This window comes from Sus scrofa, chromosome 1 (assembly GCF_000003025.6).
Source record: "Sus scrofa isolate TJ Tabasco breed Duroc chromosome 1, Sscrofa11.1, whole genome shotgun sequence".
Classification (NCBI taxonomy): domain Eukaryota; kingdom Metazoa; phylum Chordata; class Mammalia; order Artiodactyla; family Suidae; genus Sus; species Sus scrofa.
This window is the reverse complement of record NC_010443.5, coordinates 218,563,384-218,576,132: the sequence shown is the minus strand read 5'-3', so window position 1 is coordinate 218,576,132 and position 12,749 is coordinate 218,563,384. Positions and strand designations below refer to the sequence as shown.

The following is a 12,749-nucleotide window of genomic DNA, read 5'->3' as shown; positions in this document are numbered from 1 at the left end:
GTACCATTAAACAACAATAAACCACAAACTAAAGGAGATTTCAGTACTTTGGTTTTCTAACATTTTTATTTCATAGGAGAGCAATCACTGTTAGAAACTAAAGTTGGTACAATTTATTAATACTACTGAGAATTTTACGTTACTCCTTAAATACAACCATATTAGATATAATTCTAAAAGCAATTACTACTATACTTATATTACAGGGTTTTCATAGCTCATTAACCTTTATAGCTCTGAAATCTGTTTCATAAGGAGACCTTTGTAAATCTTTGGTCTTGCTTACCTAACCCAGGTTTTTTATAAAGAATGTCCCTTGAAATGTTCCATTTCCATAAAAACTTGCTAGGATTCTTTGCAGTAAAATCATAGGAAGAGGTTGATGCAATTTTCTCTTTTTTCTTTTTTTTTTTTTTTTTTGGCTGTGCCTACAGCACTCAGAAGTTTCGGGGCCAGGGATCAAACCCACGCCACAGCAGTGACCTGAACTGCTTCAATGACAACGCTGGATCCTTAACCCACTGTGCCACAAGAGAACTCCTGTAAGTGCATTTATTAGGTGCAATTTGTCAAGGTTTTGTTCATATTTAAGTTTGAGTATACGTTATTTTTCCCCCCCAAAAAAAATCAGTTTTTTTTTATGGCACCATTATCTCCAATGTGTAGTATTGCTATGCATGAGTGCAGAGACCACGCCAGAAAGTAAAAGCTACAAGGGTTGCCACTAACAAGTGGAAACAACAATTGCAACCTCCCAAAGTAATAGTTTATTCCAACTCACCCAAACTCTATTTCCAACCACATTAAGGGACTGTTTTATGATCTATTTTATTATTTTTTTTCCGAGCCCTTCTTCTTTTTTTTTTTTTTTGTCTTTTGTCTTTTTGTCTGTTGTTGTTGTTGTTGCTATTTCTTGTTGTTGTTGTTCTTGCTCCCGCGGCATATGGAGGTTCCCAGGCTAGGGGTTGAATTGGAGCTGTAGCCACCGGCCTACGCCAGAGCCACAGCAACGCGGGATCCGAGCCAAGTCTGCAACCTACACCACAGCTCACGGCAACGCCGGATCCTTAACCCACTGAGCAAGGGCAGGGACCGAACCCGCAACCTCATGGTTCCTAGTCGGATTCGTTAACCACTGCGCCACGACGGGAACTCCCAGAGCCCTTCTTAATATATTTCACTATCTCAAGAAAGTTATCAGTAATTTAAAAAATAAGGTTGAGAATATCTAAAATAAAACCTAACATCCTTGAAATACTTTTGTATAACAGTCAATCTTGAACTGACTCTTCAGTCTTGAATACAGCCCTAGAAATTACAACTGTGTTAAAGCCACTTGGTACGTCTTTACCTCCAGTTTCTTCCCACTAAATATGTCTTGCCCCAAATCAAAAACTAATCTCTCTACAAAAAATTTGAAACTGTTTTGCTTAGAAGCAAGTCTCTGAAGCCTTGCACAGTTTATAAGCTATGTTCTGCACAAAGAACAAACTCATTAGTTTCATATACTACCAAATCCCTTCATCTATGATCCAAACTACTTTTTAAATCTTATCTCTCAGTAAAGTACCCAATCTTCTTCTCAGTGCTCCTCCTGCAATATTATCCTCAGCAAATCACAGAATGCATTTTCCAAAGACATCATGGACTTTTACCTCTCTGTGCTTTTGTTTACATTATTTCCTCTGCCTGAATGTTCCTATCTTTTTTCTGATCCCTTTAACTCCCTGCTCAAAGAGTACTTTCTCTGTGAAACTTCCCAATCCTGCTTCTCCCAGACTTTGCTGAAAATTCCTCTATATTCCAATAGTTCCTTGATCAAAGCTTCATTTTAGCAATTCTTAGGTTGTACTACTTAAAAAAAAATTTCCCATATGCCTCCTCTTCTAATTTCTTAATTCCTCAAAGGTAAGGACTCTGTCTTATCTTTGTGCACAGGACCTAGCACATAGAAGAGACTCAGTGGGTGCTTGCTGACTAAATAGATAAAGGACTACTACATGCTATGTCTTATTCTCCAGTAGTGACCTAGAACTTATCTTTCTGACTAAGCTAGTACATACATGGAGGAGATCTTGCCAAGATGACGAACCATCACAGATCAATGGTTTAGGCAGACTGATACAGATCATCTGCCTACCTTAGTACAGGCCTCCTTTCTCATATCTAATTCTGCAAGATCGATTGAAAAGAAAAATTGTAACTACTGTCATGGCTGAACTACACTGGTAAAGCGGGAAGAGTTTTCATTTTATTTATTCCAGACTGTGATGCAAGTCACATGAGACCAGAAGGCCCTTGGCTATGTAAGCAACATTAAGTAAGGGCTTATGCAAAATCATTTAACCTCTTGGGATTTATCTAAAAAAACAAGGGTCTCCATGTTTTGACTGTCACAAGGCCAAGGGTCCAGACTAGATTGAGGCATTTTTCAGTTCTAAGATCTGTGATTCTATTCATTCATCCATTCAGCCATCCATTCATCCACCCATCCATACATGAATGTTTGAGATCTCTTATAGCTTTAATATCGACAACTCTACATCAATGAGAGTTGGAGTCAAAGAAAATGTAAGAAGTCCCAAACATTCTGTAAGAATTTATAATGTCAAAAAGAATGACCTGAAGGATGTGCAGATTAGGAAGTAAGAAGCTCATGACTTCAGAAACAACTTCCTCCAGATAGTCCATGTTTAGTTTCCTTGTCTGAATAGTTTGGGATGTCACATTTACTTAAAAGGGCCAAAGAGGCTGTCTGATAAGTGATTTTAAGGAGAATTGGAAAATAGGACAAATACAATTATAAATCATATTTGAGGACTGTCTGTAGTGAAAGCAGATCAATAAAAGTGACATTCTTGCACATGTAGGTATTTATTCTATTTGTTCAAAAAAAAGGAGATTGAACATCTAAAGAAATACATAGCTTTGACATGTCAATGATAGCTCTAGAGTCTACCTTTGTTTCTGTTGCATGGGTTGTTGTCTCATAGCCATATACTGCATGTCTTCTTGCAGACGATTAAGAGGGGAATCTGGCTTGACACGAATCCCATAGTAATGGTACTTGGAGTTTCCTCTTCATAAAAGAACAACAAACAGAGATACAAAGTCAGTCAAGTCTATATCAATCATATAGGATGTCCATTTAATTTCACATTTGAAAAAATTAGGTAAGAGAAACATACTAATGTTACATATTTATAATTTTGCTAATCTGGAAACCTGTATATGTTTATGGTGACCTCATTTGCAGTCGAAATAAGAATCAATCAGTTAAAGGCCCTAAGAAAAATCTTTCCTTATAAATTTTCATTTATTAGTCAGAGTCCATTTGTTCCTTTTAATTTACATTTTATTTTCAAGTTTATATTTTAACTGTAATTTAGAAAATTATGTAAGCAGGATAAAGGGGTGCACACTAATTAGAAATGTATTATAAAGTGGTTATATAAAACAAAGAGAAAAAGTCTTAATTCTACTGACTTGGACATGTTTTGTATTTTTCTAAGTGAATTACTGCAGGGATTACTGAAGTTAGGATAACGTCAATGATACAAAATGTTGTAAAGGCTTTTTTCTAATATTTTGAAACCTAAAAAAAGAAGCAGGCATTTAATCTATTGATTTCAAAACATATTTTATTAGTCTTTGTTTTTATGGATTCGTATCAGTTTTGCAGGCTGAATAAGATGTGTCACAACAGACATGGGGAAATTTCTCTGTGAAAATGGCAAATTTCCACCTGGATTTTAAAAAATGTCACAATTTCCTCATGTTCATGAGAAAGACCATATTTGCTATTAGAAATGACAAAGTTTTACTCTGAATGAAATTTGCAAATTCTTACAAAAATAACATTTTAAATATGTAAATTTTTGCAATGAGAAAATAGTTTTTCACAAGTCTATATATAGCAAGACATCAGCGTTCTTTCCAATTTTTTTCTTTCATTTACAAAAAGAAAAGCAAGTGAAGTGTGGATTCAATATTTTATATAAAAATAAAACAGAATTTTACTTCCAAGATTGAAGAACGCAGATGAACCCTATATATTTGAAGAGACATTAAAATCTTACATATAAATGATATTGCTAGTTTAAAAAAATGTAGGACACCTAAACACCTATTTCAGCAAAATAAGCCAGTATAAAAACTTAATGCCTTTCACTTCTAGATATTGGATCTTGTCTTCAAAATCTACTGTAGAATAGAGCAAAAACCAAAAAATACCCCAAACTCAATTAGCAGGGTCCTCCCGTTCAAACTGGAGAACAGGAGGGAGCAGGAAATGACAAAGCTGCAAAGCAAAATGCCATCTCTCTTGTGAGATCCCCAAATCTGTGAAGTTTCTGTTTTTTCTTCACTTTTCTACAAATCTGCATTTTGGGTGGGCTGGTGGAGAGGTGGTTATTTCTATTTCACTGAAGATGGTTGAAGGAGATAACCATTTCCACGGTCTTCTTTGTTTAAACTTAATTTGAAGATGGGATTTTAAAAAAAGGCACCTTTTGGAATAAGTATATTCAAGATGGTTGAGTAGAAGGTAACTTTAGTTTGTCTTCGTTTAGAAACATGGTGACTTGACTTAACTTGTACTTAGCTCCAGAAACTTGAGAAAGGTCTGGTTCTGGTTTGAATGAATTCACTCAATAATTTCATTGATGGCTAAATAACAATTCTTCATACAGTTTGCTTAGAAAAAATATGTCCAATTTGTACAGGATTTAGACTGATTCTCCTTCCGTTTCCTGGATTAGGAGTAGAAAGTGAATGCCAAAACAGTTTGCATGGTAGAAAAAATCTCTAGCGCTTCACCCCTACCATCGTCAGTTTTTCTACATTAGAGTTCTGCTATCTTCATAGCACAGCATTTGTTTCAACTTTCCCCAAAGGATTTCTTTTCTCCTTATCCCTCTAGACTTTGCTTTCCATTTCTAATTACAAACACGACATATAATTTTAAAAGAAAGAGAAGACACAATTGTTACACAGTGAGAGGGGGAAGAAAAGAACATCAGAAAGTAAAAAGCTGCAATATTGCAATATGTACTTATGGAGCAGAGAGTATGGATTCTACTCATTCACAAACCCAAACAACCCCAATTTTGTCCCTTTCTATTTTAAAGATGTGTTTCAAGGTTTGAATGGAGCCTCAAAATAGGATCCATTGAAATCCCTTTCAGTAACAAAAGAGGCACAACAATACAGCTATTAGAATGTTGAATAAAGCCCAGGGATTCAAAATACTGGCAGGGTATGCACAACTAATGAGCCATCAACTAGGAGATAGTAGGTTAGGTCCCCAAATAATGATTTTCATGGTGGGGTGGGGGGAGCAGGGGTTCAAGGGGATGGAAGATGGTTCCTTTGCTCTGAATAAACATCATATTCTCCTGTTTAAAATATACTATCTTTGAAGTATAGATAGAAGAAAATATATTTATGAGAGAACTGAACCTCCAGCAATCTGAAAGCTGTACAATCACTTAAAATGCAACAGAAAGGAATAATTCACACTGAATACATACAGACCTTGTAATTCTCATAAAACTGACACAGTCCCTTTTTTAGTGTAAATTTATAATGAAGTCAGTTGCTGAGGCTCTGTTTATTTTATTAAGAATATTAAAAACCCTTTACTAGAATACTCTGAAGCTGTGACTTATAGCTCATTAAAGATATATATCTGTTACATACAGCAAAGCATCTTTATTTTTATACTTTTAAGTATGGATTTTATAAGATTTAGGAAATAAAAAACATATATATTGTTCTCAGCTACTTAAAATATTTGTTATGATAATTTGCAAAAATCATAAAAAGGCAAAAATAAAGCTCTATAGTTCTCAGTACTATTTTCATCACATTTCGACTGGTTAAAACACCCATGTCTTTTCCAAACAAAGGAAACAAAAAAACTAAGAGTCTTCCTCACATTATTGGTTTCCCTGCAACAGAACTATACTATATTTTTATTCCCATACATGTATGGCTTCACAATTGAGAGTTTAAAAAAAGGCTAATAAGAGGCTAAATAGGAACATATATCTTTAATTGAGGGCTTCAAACATTCAAAATTTGGAAGTCCACCAAATGACTTTTAATTGGTCTCCAGAAGTGAAATGAAAAACTCAGCTTTAATTTCTTACTCTATTCATATAGAATAGTTATTTATAAAAACATTTCAACGTAATTTTACAAGTCAAGAGTTATGTACCTTTCCATTTACTATGTCACTTTACTCATCATCTTTAGTATGGTTATTTTCCAAAAGGAAGACAGTAATAGATACTAATTTTTAAAGCATCACATATAAGTCTTCCATTAATAATTTGGTCTGTTGGGAGTTCCCGCCATGGCTCAGTGGTTAACGAATCTGACTAGGAACAACGAAGTTGAGGGTTCGATCCCTGGCCTTGCAGTAGGTTAAGGATCTGGCGTTGCTGTGAGCTGTGGTGTAGGTTGCAGACTCGGCTCAGATCCTGCGTTGCTGTGGCTCTGGCGAAGGCCAGGCTACAGCTCCGATTTGACCCCCTAGCGTGGGAACCTACACATGCTTCAGGTGTGGCCCTAAAAAGACAAAAAACAAAACAAAACAAACAAAAAAAACAAACAAACATAGTTTGGTCTGTTTATTTCTATGTGATTTGAGAATCAGTTTTTGTTCTGTTGATGTTGAGGATACTGCATCACTCTGGATGGGTAGTTTTCAGTGAATAATGACCTCTTCTTTCCCTGGGGGATTTTATGACTATTTATTTTATATGTGTGTGTATGTGTATAGTCTATAATCAAGTACTTTTACACAAACAATACACTGAACTGCTATAGTTTAAAAAAGAGAGATTAGTTTATGATCTTATTTTTTTTTAGTACTAACCTAGTTCCCAATCTCCTGGTTCGTAGCCCCATAAAAATTGACCTTATTAGTTTTCCAAAAGAAGCAGCATTGACTGGGTCCAGTTTGTGTTCCTGACAGTGTCGTAGGTAGTGGTTGTATAGAGTGCTTCTGGGAAGGCTCACTCCTTCTGCTGTCTCGTAATTGTCCAACAGCCACTGGAGCTAATATAAATAAGACAGGGTAAACAGAGAAACCGTATAATTCACCAAAATGTCTATAAGACACTGCAACTACAATACACAGAAATACTTAGAAGATCTTCCTCAAGCCTTGTAATAGGTAAACTGTTGTAATTCAGAGGCTCGTGTAAACTGACTTTGAAAACCCAGAAGCCTAAGTAGCTGAACATCATCTATTGACCTCAGACCATGTCATTCCTTCAAACATTCAAGCACATATGGAGACATGCTAATTTTCCTTGTACTGATTGCTATTTTGGAGACAAATACCTCTTCAAGGAATTCATATAATCCCATTAACTGGTTATAAATGTAATTTATAATTGCTACAGAAAAAAACATGTTACTAAGCCTGGCAGCATGGCACATAATAGGTCTTCAGTGTTGGTTTGCTACAACATGAATAGCAGGCTATCTTGTTATAAGTCCTTATATTAAGGTTCTAGTCATTTTTATAGAATTCTAATTTACTTACACAAGATAATACAATAGTGGTATTATCTACTGGGACAAAATCTGAAAGAAGTAAGGAAAAGTTTTAATCTTTTCTTCCCTAGAAAGAAAGAAATTTGCTAGGCGCTGATTTAAAAAAAACTATGTGTAATGAAAAAGAATCATTTATTACAATCATTTGAGTTTTTCTACCTCCAAGCTATGTTTTTTCATAAATTTGGAAGGCACACTACAGTCGTAGTTGGTAAAGCAACGTTTTCTCAGTCTATAGTTCACATTTTAGAGTTTTATGTTATCCTGATTTTTTTTTTTTTTTAATGGCCACATGGCAGAATGTAGAAATTCCCAGGCAAGGGATTAAATACAAGCCGCAGCTGTGATCTATGCAGGCCACAGCTTTGATAATGTTGGATCTTTTAACCCACTGTGCTGGACCAGAGTTCAAACTTGCACCTATGCAGTGACCCGAGCTGCTGCAGTTTGATTCTTAACCCACTGTGCCACAATGGGTACTCCTTCTGTGTGTATTTTTTTAAAATAATCTTTAAGGTATAGAATGTACAAGAAATTTTTAGAAGTTCTAATCTAGGTATACATTACTGAGTTTCAATATTAGTAAAATCAAATTATCAATCTGCTCACTATTTAAAAAAGGAGAATGGAAATAGGTTTAAATGACTTTCTTAAGGGCAGACATATACTTTCTCAGTGCTTGATCTGGTTTCTAACACATTTTCCTGATTACATGCATACCAGTTATTATTCCTACAAAAGCCACATATATGTCACATTACCTGTCTCAACCAAATCCCCATGCCAGATAGAGGTATGATGAGAAGCTGATATTCCATATGTAATTTGAGTTAAAAATAAGTTATAGAAGCCAAAGAATTCCTTTATTGAGCATAAAGTATCAGCCAGGCATTATGCTGGGTACCAACAGACGTAATAATGAATGTAACTCACCCTGGCCCTCTAGGAATTTACACTCACATACCAAAAATGACACATGGACACTAGAGGAAATGAAAGCATTTTTCCATTCTGCTTACATATTTAAAAATTTGTGATCAAACTCAGAACCTATGCTTTCAGACTCTAAATAGGAAAATCCATTAAAAATATCCTCGTAATCATTTCCTTTAACCATGATGACTGAATTTTCTTTTTTTACTGTTTTTTAATTTTTATTTAATGATTTTTATTTTTTTCCATTATAGTTGGTTTACAGTGTTCTGTCAATTTTCTACTGACAGCAAGGTGACCCAGTCACACATACACATTCCTTTTTCTCACATTATCATGCTCCATCATAAGTGACTAGATATAGCTCCCTGAATTTTCTAGAACCATTTCAATTTCAAATACTCCTACATGATATTTATACAGTGGAACATGTGTCATTAAACCCATACTGATGTTTGCTTATAAAATGTGACCACCAAACCTACAAGACTGAGCAAAATACTTTTAAAAATAAAAATAAATTCATGTTCTGATCAGTAAGCCTTGAAGTTCTCCATGAACACATATGCACATGAATAACAGTTTTAAATATACCTATTGCCTCTGTAACATATACAACCTTCCCCTATACAATTTCTTAAAGATCACACAAAATAAACATTCATTTTTATAACGGTCAAAAAATTACAGATCAAAAAGAGGTTTTTTTTTGATATGAATCACCTGTAATCTTACTGAGAGTAAACAAGTTTTCCAAAGGCATTTATACATGATCTCTGAGTATTCTACAGGACACACAGAATAAGCTGATGCATAAATATTCATTTAGTGTAAAGAGAGGCTGTAAACTGATTGGGAAATCAGCTATCAAGACTCAAACTAGTATCCTGCCTCCAACGCTTGGGTTAGTGTGTCTCTTTAGTGTTCCTTTTTAAATTTAAAGGCTTTGTTGATTATGAATACAACTGACAGAGACAGCACATAAAACGTGACAAATCAAATCTGCCTCACATATTTCATCCACGTGCCTCAGTAAGATTACTGGAATCTGAAAGCATGGTTTCCTCACATGAATGGTGTTAGGGCAGCCCTAGTGTGTTGGCTCTTGTTTTGTGTACACATTTCTAGAGAGACTGTTCCTTTGGTATTTTAAATATATAAAGAATATAGAAATAAAGAAAACTGAGACACAGAATATAGAAAGAAATATTCTTTGAGGAATTTAATTCCTTGACATCAAGGAATATAAAGGAAACACCAAAAAAGCACAAACATATAAAAACTGTAAGTATTTTTTGAGAAATAGTAGTATTTTGAAACTGAACTAATGACGTGCCCATGTTCACAAATGTGGAAGACACAATGCCAAGAGTTAAAAATATCAGATATGTTTGTATGTGTATTTATGCATCCTCACATGATGATGCATATTATCAAACCCAAAATGGTATGATTATTCAATAAAAAATAAAAATCAATGAAAAGTCAAATTTTTTTCCTTTGCAAACGAAAAGAACGTGTATCTATATAAGAAGTATTAATTTAAAGAACTTTTTGTCAGAAATACAAAAATAGTCAATTTTATAATGTGAGCTTTACAGCCCAAAGTATACAAATAATAAAAATAGAGCTGATGTAACTTTTTTTTTTTTTTTGGGTGGCACCCAGGACGTGTAGAAGTTCCAGGGCAAAAGACTGAACCTGCACCACAGCAGCAACCCAGGCTGCTGCAGTGACAATGCCAGATCCTTACCCCCTACACCAAAGGGGAACTCTTTTTTTTTTTTTTATTTTTTGCTATTTTAGAGTCTCACCTGCAGCATATGAAGGTTCCCAAGCTAGGGGTCGAATTGGAGCTACAGATGCTGGCCGTACTCCACAGCCACAGAAATGTGGGATCTGAGCCGCATCTGTGACCTCATGGCAACACCAGAGCCTTAACCCACTAAGCAAGACCAGGCATCAAATCTGCATCCTCGTGGATCCTAGTCAGGTTCGTTAACCACTGAACCAAGAAGGGAACTCCAAAAGGGGAACTCTTGATGTTAAGTATTTTTAATAAGATACAAAGCAAATAAAAATGAAAGAAATAAGCTTTTATACGACTGGCAATGTGGTCTTCTGAAGTGGCTAAGCAAGTCACACAACCTGAACTGGCTGTTTTACAAACTTACTATTCTTGTTATATCATTTATATTCTTAAAGATTTTTCTTCATTTCTAATCCAGTTTTTTTAAAAAAATCTGAGTTTATCTGTAATACACATGTGTGCATCTCTGCGTACACACACATATATATGTGTATATATACTTTACATATATATAGGCATATTATATATATATTTAAAATCATTCATTGGTTTGAAAAATTTCACAGGAGTAGGTATATGGGTATTCTGGTGACTATAACTTGTATAGCAACAAAGCTACATTTTGTTCCCTGCCCTTGTTTGGAGGAGGGAGGAGCTTTTACTCCTTGCCAGAAGCCTAGAAATCACTTGGGAAGAGCAGAAAGTCAGGTGAAGGTAAAAGCCCTGAAGGATGGAGGTGGCTGTGCTGCAGCTATGACTGTGCCAGGTAAGAAGCCTGCCAACTGCACCACCTAGGGGTAGAGCTACCAGACAAGATTTAGAGATTTAGCTGAGCATTATAATCTGCATTGTACATGCCAGTATTTAATCTTCAAGTTTTGACATAGTGATGAAATTGTAAATCCGATCTTTGAGTCTAAAACATAGCATAAGAAAGGATTAATTTTTATTAATAAGGGAGATTTGGCAGTTTGGTGTAACCGGAAGACACATACTCCATGTGCTGCTGGAGGGAAATTCATGTCTGTTATAAGATACACTGTTTCCTCAGATTTTAGCTTTAATAAAATGCATTTGAAGACTATAATTCAATACCCTTAATATTTAGTAATTTAGAAATATACTATTGCTATTTCTTTTCCTCTTTATATACTGTCTTATAAAATTTTTTTCTATTTATGATTTTAAAAGCCCATAAAATACTATAAGAACTTTTAACCTTTATCTTTAAAACCTGATTATTCTACTAATGAACTAACATAAATTCATGTAAGGTTAGAAACCAAGATAATTGCATCTTTCAACCTTTGCATTTAATCTATTTTAATCAGGGTAGATTAAGGAAGACGAACAGTTCCTATTTTTCCCAAAGGGAAATACTGATTGACAAATTAAAAAAAAAAATACATACTGCATTCCCCAATTAACATCTAAATGTAACATTTGGCATTTTTTCCCAGATGGATTATTATCCATTAGGATTCATTTTAAGTTCAGTTCACTGATGATATGCATTTTGACAGATCTTATTTCAGTCATAACTTATATTTACAACACAGCAAAGTCAAGAGAAAGTGAGCATAAAACAAGGTTTTGCTTTGAGCTGAATATATTTCAGTGGTCAAAACCAGCAAAAATCATGAAGCAATTATTTGCTAGACTGTGAAGAGTATATAAAATAATTGCCTGAAGCTTTTTATATATTTTAAATGGAATTTTAAAAATGCACAAGCTAAAGAACATTATGTGAAAATTGAGAACAATTACTCTAAGAACATTTCTGCATTCAAATTTACAATCTAAAATATACTAAATTGGATACAATATAACCAAGAAATGCCAATTTATATTAATTACAACTGAGAAGGAATATAAAATAAACTTAAGTGTGCAAGAAGAAAATTAAGATATTCTCATCTGACATAGGCAGACTATACATCATTTAGCCATAGTGTCTCTACATGCCAAAAAATTTAGAAATGAAAATATTTAAATGAAAAAAAAAACCCCAAAACCTAAAGACTGAACATAAGAAAATGAAAGAGTGGCCATATATTCTTTCACATGAATGGTGTTTGGAGAGAAGACCACTTCCTATCAATAATGTTCACGCACACATCTGTTGAGGCATACTTGATAACAAAGAATGCACGTATGAGTCCACAAATCAATGCACACACGACTGGCAAAGGTACTTGGAATCCTGAAGGTAAGATAAGGTCTGTTCCCTTCTATTACTTGTTTCTTCCCTCTATTCATTTAGAAAATATTTAGTGAGCATCTACATTGTACCAGGCACTGTTCTAGGCACCAGCAATGCATCAGTGGACAAAACATAAAATCCTTACTATCCTGGAATTTTCACTTGTCAGTATATATTTACTGTCTGCCTATATGATGCTAGTACTGAAATAAGTGCCGTTATGTTCATAATGTT

General features: G+C 34.6%; 1 protein-coding gene across 9 annotated transcripts in view; it reads right to left on the bottom strand.

Moving 5' to 3' along the window:
• RFX3 (regulatory factor X3) overlaps positions 1 to 12,749 on the bottom strand; it is a 306,963-nt gene that overhangs the window by 71,257 nt on the left and 222,957 nt on the right. For all 9 annotated transcript variants that reach the window (XM_021064195.1, XM_021064186.1, XM_021064169.1 and 6 more), the window contains 2 exons: positions 6,884 to 7,065; positions 2,960 to 3,079 (listed from right to left, as the gene is read on the bottom strand). In XM_021064195.1, the coding sequence (XP_020919854.1) occupies positions 2,960 to 3,079; positions 6,884 to 7,065 (302 nt within the window). The remainder of the gene's footprint in view (positions 1 to 2,959; positions 3,080 to 6,883; positions 7,066 to 12,749) is intronic.